Source organism: Chelonoidis abingdonii, chromosome 4, assembly GCF_003597395.2.
Source record: "Chelonoidis abingdonii isolate Lonesome George chromosome 4, CheloAbing_2.0, whole genome shotgun sequence".
NCBI classification, from domain to species: Eukaryota; Metazoa; Chordata; order Testudines; family Testudinidae; genus Chelonoidis; species Chelonoidis abingdonii.
The window spans coordinates 38,796,060-38,809,654 of record NC_133772.1 but is presented as its reverse complement, the minus strand read 5'-3'; the positions used below and the strand labels follow the sequence as shown (position 1 = coordinate 38,809,654).

The 13,595-nt window shown below is 45.7% G+C and overlaps 1 protein-coding gene across 3 annotated transcripts in view; it reads left to right on the top strand.

Moving 5' to 3' along the window:
• The window catches only part of PIDD1 (p53-induced death domain protein 1), a 30,653-nt gene extending 17,589 nt beyond the window's left edge, over positions 1-13,064 (top strand). The window contains exons 10-17 of one of the 3 annotated variants that reach the window (XR_012655745.1): positions 4,076-4,211; positions 4,915-5,065; positions 6,801-6,924; positions 8,157-8,275; positions 8,791-8,898; positions 10,126-10,331; positions 10,940-11,352; positions 12,069-13,064. Coding sequence is in view for 2 of the 3 variants with exons in the window: in XM_032804091.2 (XP_032659982.1) it covers positions 4,076-4,211; positions 4,915-5,065; positions 6,801-6,924; positions 8,157-8,275; positions 8,791-8,898; positions 10,126-10,331; positions 10,940-11,165 (1,070 nt within the window). In the remaining variant the exon portion in view is untranslated. Of the gene's footprint in view, positions 1-4,075; positions 4,212-4,914; positions 5,066-6,800; positions 6,925-8,156; positions 8,276-8,790; positions 8,899-10,125; positions 10,332-10,939 lie in introns of all 3 variants that reach the window. The other 2 variants (XM_032804110.2, XM_032804091.2) reach the window with 2 other exon arrangements.
• The last annotated feature ends 531 nt before the right edge of the window (positions 13,065-13,595 follow it).

The following is a 13,595-nucleotide window of genomic DNA, read 5'->3' as shown; positions in this document are numbered from 1 at the left end:
CGGACCCTCCGCAGGGATGCCACCGAAGGCAGCCTGCCTGCTGCCCTTGCGGCAACTGGCAGAGCGCCCCCAGTGGCTTTCTGCCTCAAGCTCGCGCTTGGCGTGCTGGTGCCTGGAGCCGCCCCTGATGTTTGGGAAGTGGTCTTTTAATACAGGATCTAGACCAATATGGGTGATCTCTGGTACATTTCATAATGTATTCATCAAAAACATTATGGCTGTTTTGGATTCCCAGTTCCCATTGATTTTAAGCGATGCTTTAATCTGTTTTGAAAATCTCAGCCCATCATGGTAGCCAGGTTTACAATGTCTGTGCTCCAGTCTTCAATTCTTGGTCATTTTTTTTAATTTGCATTTTTGTAGTATAGCCTTTGAGGAATTATTAGTGCTCTGCTTAGCCACAGTTTTTCAGGTCCTTCTAGTTAACATCCATTAGGTTTAAAAGTACATGTTTAGCTGGTAACCCAGTTCTATTTAATTGGAAAAAATTAACTGTGTAATTAAGTTCTCCCCAAAACATAGACATGGGTTAAAATAGCACTTGTTGAATCACAGCGCCAGCACTTGTCTGACTTAGTGGCACCTGTTTTGAACAGTGGGAGAGTGATCCAAAACATCCTCTGTATGATTTTCTGCTGGATTAATCTTAAATGGAGGTCCAGGGAACAGTTTCAAGTACTGGCTAAAATTGTTTGCATTGCTGAGCAGACAATAATTGGCTTAGTTCCTCCTCCAATCTATATTTAATTCAAATTCGCTGGCCAAGTGTGCATATAGTGTTGTGCCATAGGTCTTGGCAATTGGAGTAATATTTGGAGATATGCGAGCAGTTCAGGTGGGTCAGAGGCATCGCAGGTATCAAAGGCCGAACAGATGGGAGATGGTGTGTTTAAGTTGGATATATTGCCACTTCTTAGACGCTAGATTGAACCTTGCTTTTAATATTGATAGTCAAAATCCCTTTCCTAATCCAGGCTCTCCAAATGATGGGGTTGCTTGCTAGAATTTCAGGTTAGATAGAGACCAGAGATCCTGGTATGTAGAAGGGGGTTGTTTTTAAATTCAGTAGACTTGCTACGCTGGGTATTTCGGCTCCACAATAGCTGGTTCTTTAGCAAATTGGTGGTAATGTGAGTGCAGCATCATGGGAAAGGGAAAAAGGAAAAAGAGCAACCAATTCTGCTTCCAGCTGGCGCCAGTATGGGACTCAACAGCGTGAGGGAAGGAGCCACTGTGCTGCATGGCTAAGAATGTTTGGCTGATGGTAAAGTTTAAAGTTGGGGAAATCTCAAACCACGTGTTTTGACAGGGAGCTGTACTCGTTGCAAGGCTACTTTAGTTTGTTACCAGCATCTCACAGAAAGGACCTGACCATGTCAATTTTGATAAAAAATAAAAAGGTGGACTATGGATAAGGAGGGAATTCAGAATACAGGCTCCTGAGAAGGGCATTCATTTTAATTGTTTATTTTTTTCCCCCAAAGGGGAGAAGTAGTACCTGTCATCTATTTAAATTGTTTATTATTTACGTGGCTAATTGGGTGAGGTTATCCTTGACTGTGTTTAATTTCCTTTGGGAATAGGATGCCAAGATATCTGAGGTTTGTCTGTTAACATCTACATGTCGCTATAGGAGAAGCTACTTACAACTAGATCTCCTGGGATCTTCACTGCTTCAGACTTATCCCAATTTGTTCTGTAGCCAGAGAATTTGCTAAAGTTGATCACTTGTAGGATATTTGGAATGGATCTGGAATTTTTAATAACTGGGAGAATGTCATCGGCATATAGAAAGAGATTTTTTTTTTAAATATTTTTGTCTTTTTGTTTCCTGAGTCCCTGATTTGATCCCTTGGTGTTGCTAGTCATAGAGAGGTAGCATCTCCTTGCTCAGCCATCTTGGCTGCCAGAGGGTTGTCTGACAGCTTCTGCTTTTGGGGATTTTATAGAAAATCTGGAGATGGAGCAGCATCCATAATGGTATTTAAATTAAAAGAAAAGAGCTGTAGAATAATCTCTGAATATTATATGTGGGAGAGGGGAAGTCTTTCAATTGCCGATGGTTGTGGACTATAGGAGGTGAGAGGGGAGCTGTAAAGCTATGCAGCCACCATTCCCCAGTCTAAAATGATTATTACATTATCACACAAGAACCCTAATTGAGATTGTGCTAGGTGCTGTCCAGATGAGTAATAGGAGAGACAGTTCTTGCCCCAGAGCATTAACAACCTAGCTAGAAGCCAATTTGCAGCTTTTTTTCCCCAGAGTGCCTGTTGCTGTCTCCATGGGAGTATAACATAGTCACTATTCACTGAGGCTCGAACTTCACTTCCTGTAGCTTAGGATAGGAATTGAGGCCTAATGCAGTCAACTGAAATGGCACACACAGCCAATTGCCTTGACAATTTAATTTATCTTTGGTTAAATTGATTTCCTGCTCAGAGACATTTTTCTGGATGAGATGGGGGCGGTGCCTAGGAGGGGACACTAGCAAAAGGAGACATTTCGCTTGTCTAAGTCTATTAATTCCGGTTTTCCTTTGATCTCTCTTGGCTTTCTGGTTGTTTCTATTAGCATAGTGCACAACAGGCTGTGACGCTTCCCAGGGGTACTCAGGGTTGTGAGGTACCTCGCTTCCCCCTGCCCTTAGTGTGAGGAAACCTTGTCTGAATTTGCCATGGGTCAGCTCCCCAACTCTGTCAGCCATGGGCAACACAAGCACTTCCCTCTCAGCCCACAAGGGCTCCGCTATCCCTCTGCAGGTTAGTGATAGGCACACGCCAGCCCCTGCGTCCTCCGAGCATCACCCTGCAGTTTCCAACCCCTGTTCCATTGGAGACTCACAGAATTCACAGATCCACTGCTCCCAAAGGAACAGTACCCCACCATCCTCCAGCTTGCCAGTTCCACCTCACCTTATCACACAGCACGTAGAGATGATTACAGTGAAAACAAGTACAAGTGTATTTAACACAGAGAAGAGTCACATGATAGCATGTCTCAGTGTATTAGAAACAAACAGTTGCCTATACAGGAAAATGATAACTCGCATTCTAGAACCTAGACTTATTTAACTAGGTACTTTTATGTCTTCTAGAGCTAGGCTCACCCCAAATATTTCCAGTGTATTTCAGCCGGGCTTGGCTGCACCCTTCAGTTCGCCCTTTCAGTGAAAGATCCCGGGTGTAACTCTGTACCCCTAGTGATACTTCCACGACTCCATTGTCTTTACTTATAAACAGGATGCTCCCCATGCTGATTGTTTTTGTTTTGTTTTGTTCTATTTTTTTTTTTTTTCCCCCTGTGAGATTTTTCTCATGTCAACTTCACAATCTTTTAACATTTGGTTCAGTTCTCCACTAGGACACGGACAATACACACATGACTAGACAGATACATGTCTCTTCCCTCCTGCCTGATAGGAGCATGTTTATCACCTTCTGGTGACCTGTCATAACTTGCATATCTTAGGAATGTATTTTTAAGTATGGATACATAACTCCTTAAATAGTATTTGTACATATATCTCCCAGTGATTAGGATGATCACTGTGCTACTGGTTGTTGGTAGAGACTTCACGTGCCACCCTTTGGCACTCTATTATGTAGACATCGGGCCCAGGGAAGCCCTTTTAAAATCCTAGGCACCTCCTGTGCCCCCTGCCAGTTGGCATCAAGAGGCCACTGGGACACATGGGGGGGGGGTCCCTGTCAGGATTGGGGCCTTTTTGTGCCAGGTGCTGTACAAAAATATAGGAGTCAGAGGTAGAAAAATACCTCTTAGGTCATGGAATCCATCTGCTTACAAGGTAATCAAGTGGCTGGCACGTTAAGGCTAGGGGTCCCACTGGAACAGCAAATCAGATATTCAGGATATTTTTCAAAGAGGTGCCCTAGGTGAGCCAGAATTTGGCATTCCCAAATGTAAGCATTTGTGGCTTTTAAGGAAGAAGGAAAAAAAAGAAACCCTTACCTAACGCTCCAGCTGCTTTGCACTTGGATTTGTAAAGCAACAAGTGAGGCAAAAAAATCCATGTTCATCTAAAACTAAACAGGCTTGTGTCTCTTGATTGTAGGTCTCACCCTAGATCGCTCTAGGCTGCATCTTCTTCACGGCAACCTGCAAGCCCAGACCTGGGATGACATCACCAGTCAGGTGGTTCTGGAGTTCACCCACCTCTACGCGCGGTTTGAAGTCACCCACTTCTCCTGGTGAGCTCTGACCCACTCAGACAGTGTTTGAAGGAAAGGCTAGAAGGTGTACAATTGCGCCTTTCCCCAGACCAGGGGCTATGTTGCTGCTGTTGCCAGTTTCCCTTCTAGCGCCTTCCCAGGGTTACTCTTTCTCCTTAAGAAGGATGGAATGCCATAACTTTATACCTCCAGTTAATACTCCCAATTCCTCGGCACACAGTACAGCCGCACTGGAAAAAAAAAGCTGGTTTTGTGTCTGGAGGGATGTTCTATTTCTCCTCCCTTCACGTCCCACCGAATTGCAGTGAGTAGATTTGGGTTGCCCTTGTAGGCCAGGTTTCTTTAAAGGGGCCATGCTCAAGCTAGTCCATTCCCACTCATAACCGATATCCATTCAGTAATGAGATTCCTGTTCACCACTCCTCCCAGCTGCTGGAATCCTTCCCTCGTCCATAGGCGGCTGATGCAATCTTTGCCCCTCATCTGTAAGTTCTCTCACTCTTTGGCTGGGAATCTGCTTTTTGGAGGATAACCTGTGTCAAAGGGACAGGATGATGCCTGCAACTAAGCTCCCTCAAAATTCAGATTTTTCCTAATTTTTGTCTTTTCCCCTTTGATAAAAAGGAAGTGTCACTTTCAGATCCACCCCCCAGGTTCCCATCCTTGCCCTTGGCTTCTCTGCTGGCAGAGGAATCCCTCCTTCATTTGCTCCCTTCCCCAGGTACTGGCTGTGGTATACCACCAAGACCTACATCGGCGGCATTGCCAGGAAGGTGTACGAGAGGCTGCGCCTGTACCAGGTGAACTTCATAGCGCTGCAGAGGAAGAAGGACCCAGAGCAAGTCTTGCTGCAGTGTGTCCCCAAGAACAAGGTAGTGCACACGCTGCCCTGCCAAGGGGCCTCAATCCAGAGCTGTTGGAGAGGGGGTGATTGATTGATTGAGGGTTCTTGTTGCAATGGTGGGTTTTTGTGCTGGGGACACCTGTGTGAAATACGTTGCTGTCTGGTGCAACGATCACCAGTCTAGTTCAGTGACTTAATGGTGAAAGCTGTGCTGTCCCGTTATAATCCCCTGGGCTGGTCCCACTTACATATAATTCTTGTGCATTGGGCTCCAGTATTGAAATAAAACACATTGATAAACACCGGAAGGGAAACTTCAAGCCTTGGGCATCAGGGGTGAAATTCTGGCTTCAATGAAGCTAAAATAGCAAGACTCCTGTTTGACTTCAGTGGCGCCAGGAGTCTGTTTTCCTAACAAGGAAGTTGGTCCCAGAGTTCACTCGTAGGATATTACAAATCCATGTGCAGGATGAGATATGCTGCACAGTGTCAGCCTAACTCAACCTGTCTTTAAGAAGTAAGAGTTTATAATCTTTGGGTATTTGCATGCTGTTACCCCAGGATGAGGCCTTCAGCAGAGGCACAACAATCCTGGCCTCAGCTAATTGGCATTGCAGCACAAGAGTAGTGTGGAAAAGATCTCCCCACAACTAAACGTTCAGGGAAAAGGAGAGTGAATAACTTCTTGTTTTTGAAGGGTTACTGACAGGTTAAAATCAGTCTGCTCTAACACCCAGACACTACGGTTTCTAATGATGCCGAAGGACTTTTCAACCTCTGATTGCAGCATTGTTGTTGTCACATTGGTCCCAGGATCTAGACTGTTCTCTGTGGTACCTGATGACAGAACAAGAAGTAATGGTCTCAAGTTGCAGTGGAGGAGGTTTGGGTTGAATATTAGGAAAAGCTTTTTCAATCAGAGTGATGAAGCACTGGAATGGGTTACTTAGGGAAGTGGTGGGCTCTCTTTCCTTAAAGGTTTTTAAGATCAGGCTTGACAAAGCCCTGGCTGGGATGATTTAGTTGGGAACTGGTCTTGCTTTGAATAGAGGGTTGGACTAGATGGCCTCCTGAGGTCCCTTCCAACCCTGATATTCTATGATGAGAGACAAAGTAGGCATGGTAATATCCTTTATTGGACCAACTTCTGTGGGTGAAAGGTACAAGCATTCCAGCTACACAGAGTTCTTCTTCAGGTCTGGGGAAGAAAGTCAAGAGAGTCTGAGCTAAATAGAAGTTTGGCCCAACTTGTATTTAGCTTAGACACTCTGCTTCCTTCCCCAGAGCTGAAAATGGAATTAGACCAGCCAGTTTACAACTGATATGCGTCAGCACCCTGCTCGTGTAAGAAAAGGAGGGCCAGTTGGACTTGAGCAGTACCATCCACTCTGGCACTAGTCCACTGTGCGCTGGAATAGTTCAGACCATGCTGGTATTTAGTCCTGCTGATAGCAAGGCAAACATAAGTAGTTGCTTCTCCCCCACCACAAACCATGGAGCACACTTGTGTGCATGGACTCCATGTGTTTTATAAGCATGCCAGGGGAGCCATGTGATTCTTAGCTACAGTCACTTTTTTTTTTTTTTATGACAGATTAGACCTTTAGGGGAATGGTGGTTTTTTTGTTTTTTTTTCCTCTTGGAAAAATAATCTTTCCATTGAAAGTGCAAGAGAAAAATGTTTTGGACCCATGTCAGGGGGTGGAGGGGCAGTGAATGTGCAAAGCCTAAACAGACCCCCGTGTCGCTTTCATCCCTGGTAGGTCGATCCTGTTCTGGGAAAGCTTCATGACCGCTACCAGGGCCCGGAGCCCTCTGACGTTGTGGAGTTGTTTGAGGGAGAGCAGTTCTTTGCAGCCTTTGAGCGAGGCATCAACATCGATGCCGGTATGGCGGAGCCTTCTTGTCCAATCTGCCCTCCCTCTTTCCTCTGTCCCTTTCACCTTCAGTTCCCTCCCATTCTGTATTTGCTTAGCGCTGGTCTGGCAAATGGAGCTTAGCACTGCTTCCTGTGCTGATCAACCGATGGGCAATGCAGTGGTCCTTCTGCTCTCTGGAGACAGAGTGAGAGGCCTGCAGGACATGCTTTGGTAGTGAATTCTCCCTAGGGAATCACTGCTTCCAGGGCCATGCTGAACTCTGCTGTCCTCATAGCAAACCACAACAAGTCCCAGAGAGCTACAGTCTAGTGGAGTGTATTTATTCTATAGGCAAGCAGTGTACATGACCAGTACACTAGCACACGCTAGCTGATCTAACAAGTTTCATCCATTTCTGGTGTAATCTACATACAAAGCCATTTCTATGGAGAGAAAGTTCTTGGAACAGTCCAGCCCAGAGAACTCCCTGTGTGGAGTTGAAATGCTTATCTGTCTTGCTGGCTGTCCTCCATTTTATCTCCCTCTCTCACTAACTCCGCTTACAGGTGGTGGGACTAAAACTACACAACTGTATCCTGGGGCAGCCAGGTGGGAAGGGGTGTCAGAGCTGCATTCTGAGCCTGCTCCTGATCTCTGATACCCTGGTGTAATTCCATTGTGACACATCAAAGACAAGAGTCACTCTCGATTGGCCCTGGGGTAGATGATCCCACAGTCGGACCTTTTATCACTGACTCTCACAGGACTTGGTAGCCTAGACTCAGGGCACCAGAAGCCCTCTCCTACCCTTTGTCACAGGCATTTGGCAGGATGGTACAGTATAGGAGTCCTAAGGCCTTTATCCTTACGCGTATTCCCCCCTCCACCTCCCCACTAAGGAAATGTAAAAAAGACAGATGGTTTATTTTGTGTAAACAGAAGTAACTTTCCAGCTAGTTCCCCTGCTCGTTAGTGATCTGTTCTTGGGAAGGACAGATGCAATATTTAACTTCAACATCTTCACCCGCCCCCTTCACACTTCTTGCAACTCCTCTTCCTCCGGTGGCTGATTTCCTTTGCTCCTGCATGATCTGCGTCCTCCATGGTCACGGATGGCAGTCCAGTCCCAGAAGGGGATGAACCAGAAAATGGGGAGAAGTGGGTTTTTGTCTGGGAAGCCGCTGGTGTAGCCCTTGTGTGGGAGCAGGAAGGTTTTCAGTGCACTGATTGATTGATTTTGTTTTCCCTGGCTCCACTCAGACCGCCCAGACTGTGTGGATGGACGGATCTCATTCATCTTTTACTCCCACTTGAAGAACATGAAGGAAATCTATGTGACCGCTGAAGTGGACAGGAAAGGCCAAGCGGTGAGAGGGCAGGTGAGTTTCTGGGGATAGTGCTTACCAGCCCAAGGGCCTCGTTTTCCTTTTTCTGCAGTCATCAGCTGTCCTGTGGCACCCCTTGCCTCAGTGCCTCAGCCTTGAGTATGTCAGTGAATCAAGTTTCTGCTTTTCCGCACCCAAAGACTGACCTGTAAAATATGCCCACAGGGGAGAGAGTGGCTTGAATACTAATGGTCACCCATCACCCAGGCTGGTGCCCTTCTCCCTTACTGCTAACGGACCAAGAGTTAATGACTGCCATTAACTCTTGGTCCGTTAGCAGTAAGGGAGAAGGGGCTGGACTCTGTGGTGGATCCTTGTATTATTGTTAATGGCACCCACTCAATCAAACCGCAGATGGCACTCCAAGTGGGGATTGTGTGGTCTTCTGTAGGGATGGGGTGGGAAATGTCCTACATAATTCTTGCCAAATGGAAAACAAGCCACACAGATAGACATGGCCATTGAAATGCCGTCTAGATCTTACTCTGTGATCTCCCCTGCTTGTGAAGGTCTCCTTCTATCGTGGCGAAGTTCCAGACAATGTCCCTGAAGATGCCACCAAGAAGAGGAGAGGGCCTGACTCCCACTGGCTGGCTACACTGCCCATCAAACTGCCTGTGAGTTACTTATTCGGCTTTCCCTTAGGGGACCATGGATGGGGAAACATTTGTGTTTGTCTGCTAAGCTGAAGTCTCCCATACTTAGCCCTGAAAAGAGTGGGATGGATTACAGCCAGAGGCGTTGTCTGCAGAAACCGCATGATGGAAAATGAAGAATTAATTTCCTTTGAAAAGGGGAAGTGTGTGCCCATGCAGCCATGTGAGTGTAAGTGGGAGGGAGAGAATAGCTGTGCATTTGCTTTCATGTGTCTTAAGTGTAAGGAGTAGGGTGCTGGTGGTGAGATCACTTGAAGGTGACCAGGCACAATTGCACCAGCTTTCTAAAGCTCTTGTAAATGACCATGGGCGCTTTCTGTGTATCTTTCTCCACCGAGAGATTGCTCCACTCCTCTCCAGGGAACTGTGTAAACTGGAAATGTTCCCCATATCTCCCTCTAGTTTAGTTTATCCACCTTCCTGTCCTGTTCCATTTTGCACCGTTCTGAGCTGGCACTGATGTGATGAAATGTCGCAGAGAACAGATTGTTGCTCTGAGTGAAAGAGGGCGCTCGAGGTGGAGGAAGCTGAGCATTGTTTCTGTCTTGCATATGAATACCCTGGTGATGGATATTATTGGGAAGGTGGATTGTCCAGTGCATGGCAGCTCAGAGGAGTTTTGATGAAACCATTGTGTTGAAGTGTGCTGGAACGAGCCAAGGGTGCCTTAAAGGGACCTGGCTGGCCAAGCTGTGTCATGGCAAGTTTTATTTCTCTTGAGCAGGCTCAAATCAGTAAATATTGTTGTCATTCTTTGAACATAACTGTAAGACTTACCCCAAAGTAAGTGCTGTGGATGCGGTCCCACTTCTGGTACATGCCCAGCCTCAGTTTGAGGCCTAGAGCAAGAGCTCTCTGAATGCTGTGGGACATAGGCTTGCGGAAACAACTGCTAATGAAAAGTGAATCTCCAAAGACAAGGCAAGGAGGGATTTCCTGCTTCAGGCTGTGGTTGTGGGTGCTCTGGGACAGATTGGCAGAGGTGCTGAGCACCCATAGCTCTCACTGGAGTCCATTAAACAGTGAGTGGTCAGTACTTTGCACAATTGGGTCCCTAGAGTCCACGTTAAATCTACCTCTTTGCACCTGGAGGAAGTAAAGTTCAACTAAATGACTTGGCACTGCCCCTTTTAAAAGGAAATCATTGTAGCCAGGAGTATTTCTGTCATTCTCTCTTCCATTAAACAGAAACTGAAATCCCACTCAGGTGATCATTCAGAGCCCAAGAATGGCTTCTCCTTCCCTCCTCTGAACCTGGGGAATGCTGAGACTGGCTACCTGACACAAGCTAATCTGCTTGGCATTGCTGGGCGCATTGGAGCTGACTGGCAAACTATTGGCTTGAACCTGGGGCTGCCCTATCAGCAGATCCAACGAATAGGATACAACCACAGGTGAGCTGTGTGTGCAGAGGTCAATAGGGTGGCCCCAGGGATTAACACATCTTCAGGGTAGGAGTATCTTCATTAGGACTGGTGGAAAAATTGGGTTTTTCACTTAAAAAAAAAAAAAAAAAAAAAACATGTTTTGATGATTTTGTTTTAAATATCAAAAACCTAAAATATTTTATCTGAAAACTGAAATGTCATTTTGGAAATGCTCCTATAGTGTCTCATTGGAGTTGTAGTTTGGCTGCCTCCTATGCCTTATCTTTATGGGCAGGGCTCCCAGGCAGGATTATATCTCCCATCATCCACCATGGTTAGGAACTCCCATGATGCATTACCCCATCTGTCTTAAGAAGGGAGACTGTGGTGCATCCTGGGAGATGTAGTCTGACCAGGAAGTTGAGCCTGTTTACAATGGGAGTTTGAGGCAGCATTGTCAAATCAAAATAGTTTGGTTTTCAGCCAAAAACAAGGGTTGGGTAGCGAGAAGATAATTCCCCTGAGTCATTTTACGGTGGCATGATGGCACTTTATGTGGTCTGGACCCAGTCACAGACTCAAGTAAATGCTGTGAGGGATGGTGGGTTTGTTTTTGTGCTTCTTGCTCTCCTCAGGGAGGACCTGGATAGTCAGATCCTGAACATGCTCTTCTCCTGGGCCCAGCAAAACTCTGAGGACCAAAACTGTGTGGAGAAGCTGATCACAGCCATGAAGGAGAGCGGCCGCCAGGACATTGCAGATGAGATTGAAACTGTCATCGAGCTGGGAAGGCAGAAATACAGGGCGTCCATCCGCCGGGTGGGCCTGGACCAGGAGAGCAACACTGAAGACTCTGCGTAGCCATAGTGTAGTGGCCCACAGAAGGAACTCTGCTTCTTACTATGGTGACTCCTTCCCCTGCGCACAAGGTGGCATGGCTGCCTGGGGAACTCCCAACTGATCCACGTGCCACCATCTGCCATGGGCGCTGGGGGGGCACCAGCTGGATTGTGATCATCCACTGCTAACCCACCATGCTCTGCGAAGGGTATGCTAATGTGTGACTTCTGTTGAATCCATACATGCCAACTTCCCAGTGTAAGAGAGAGACTAGTGAGTCCTGCGTTCAGGCCCTCTGGCTTTAGGTGTTACGGACATGGAGAAATTCAGAGCAGTTAAATAATGGAGAACACTGCTTTTTAATAATGTTGCTGTAATAGATATTTATATATAACTTATACCTAAACCTATGTTCTGCAAATGATTTGGGATCTGAACATTCCCCACCACATTGGTTCCTTCAGCATTTCTGTAGGGACAGATTCATTTGTGTTCTGGTGTTTGATATAAAACTTAATGGGGGAATCCCACTATACTAGCTTGTGCTGTGATCCTCCCAGATCTCCAAGCAAAGGTTGGGTCAGTAGTTGGATAGGGGACCTCCACTATCTATTTTAGGTACCAGTATGGTCCCCATTACCATAATATCTGAGCACTTCACAGTCTTTAGGGTGGGAAATTTAGCAACATTTTCATTTCCCCTACATTTCCTATGAAAACATTTTTGTCTTTTTCTTTCCACAAACAACCAAACCCTGAAAAAGAACTGTTTTTTGCGGGGGAGGGAAGGGAATTTTCGTGTTTGGGTAGCTTTTGTTTTTCGTTGATGGAAAAACTGGAAAATTTCTAACTTCTTGTTTTGTTCAAAAACCATTTTGCAATTATTAATTTTAAAAAGCCTCAATTTTTTTTGCCCAAGTCTAGGACTCTGTGGGGATGGAGGTTTTTTGGACAAGACCTAAAACCTGGCAGTTTTTGACCGTAGGTTCTATTTTACTTTCTGCAATAAATAAGAAGGTTGAACCCACTGTCCTGGCTGGATGCCAGTTTGGATTCTCAGTTGCCTCTTTAAAGTTTCCCAGCAGTTTCAAGTGGATACTGTATTCTTCACTTCCTCTCTTACACTGTTTGTGCGGTGGGACTCTGCAGTACGGAGCAGGAGGTGAGGCTCAGCTCAGAGGTCACAGCACTCACTCCTCTGTATAGTTTTCAAAGCACTGTGGGATGAAAAGCACAATATTCGTGTGGCATTTTAAAAGCTGCAGGACAGAGCAGAGCATTGTGGGATCTGGATGGAATGGTGCTGACCTCACCTTTAACCTTCCTAATCTGAGTATCGTGTAAATGAGAATTCTCTATGGACTTCCCCAGGTCTCCAACTCATCTCGTAATGGGCCTGAACTAAAGACAATAGGAGACTTTCCATGGACTCCCTCAAAAGTCACTGGAATCCCTCTTTTATTGAGGGTTCTCCTTAGGAAACCAACTTGAATGGCATATACTGAATCCTGGGAGCAATACTTGAAGGTATACTGTCAACTCGAAAAATCACAGTTCTATCTAAAATTCTATACCTACTGTCAAGGTTCCTTCCCCACTCTGAACTTTAGGGTACAGATGTGGGGACCTGCATGGACACTTCTAAGCTTAATTACCAGCTTACATGTGGTATCGCTGCCACCACCCCAAGCACTACTTTTCTTCCCTGGGAAGCCTTGAGAGACTTCACCAATTTCCTGGTGAACACAGATCCAATCCCTTGGATCTTAAAACAAGGAGAAATTAACCATCCCCCCTCCTTTCTCCCACCAACTCCTGGTGGATCCAGATCCACCCCCCCTTGGATCTAAAAACAAGGAAAAAATCAATCAAGTATTAAGAGAGAGGCTTTTAATTAAAGAAAAGAAAAGTAAAAGAAAACCCTCTGGGAGAGATTAGTATACCAGCTACTCTCACAGACAACAGATTCAAAACACAGAGGATGTTCACCTGGGCAAAAACTTAGGTGCACAAAAAATACCCAAATACCCAATTTTGATGATTCCCTTCATGGTACCAAGACAAGTTACAAAGAAAATAAACAAACCTATTTATCCCTTTCTAAAACTTACTACTCTGATAAGAGGCTGGTTCCTTGATCTTTTTCATTCGGGCTGGGACTGAAACTCTAAACAAAGGAAAACTTCCCTCCTTCCTTTTGAAACATCTTGTTCCCCCATTGGTTCGTCTGGTCAGATGTCAGCTAGGCTAGGTGAACTTCTTAACCCTTTACAGGTAAGAGGCATTAACCCTTAACTATCTGTTTATGACCCTTACTATTACCATTGCAGCTGGAAGAAGTTAGCAAAAACCACTGATTTCTCTGGGGGTAGGATTTTAGCCTCTTTGTGCATCATCGCTTTCACTGAGTCTACCTCAGAGTCGGTTTGATTTTCAGAGAAGACTTATAAA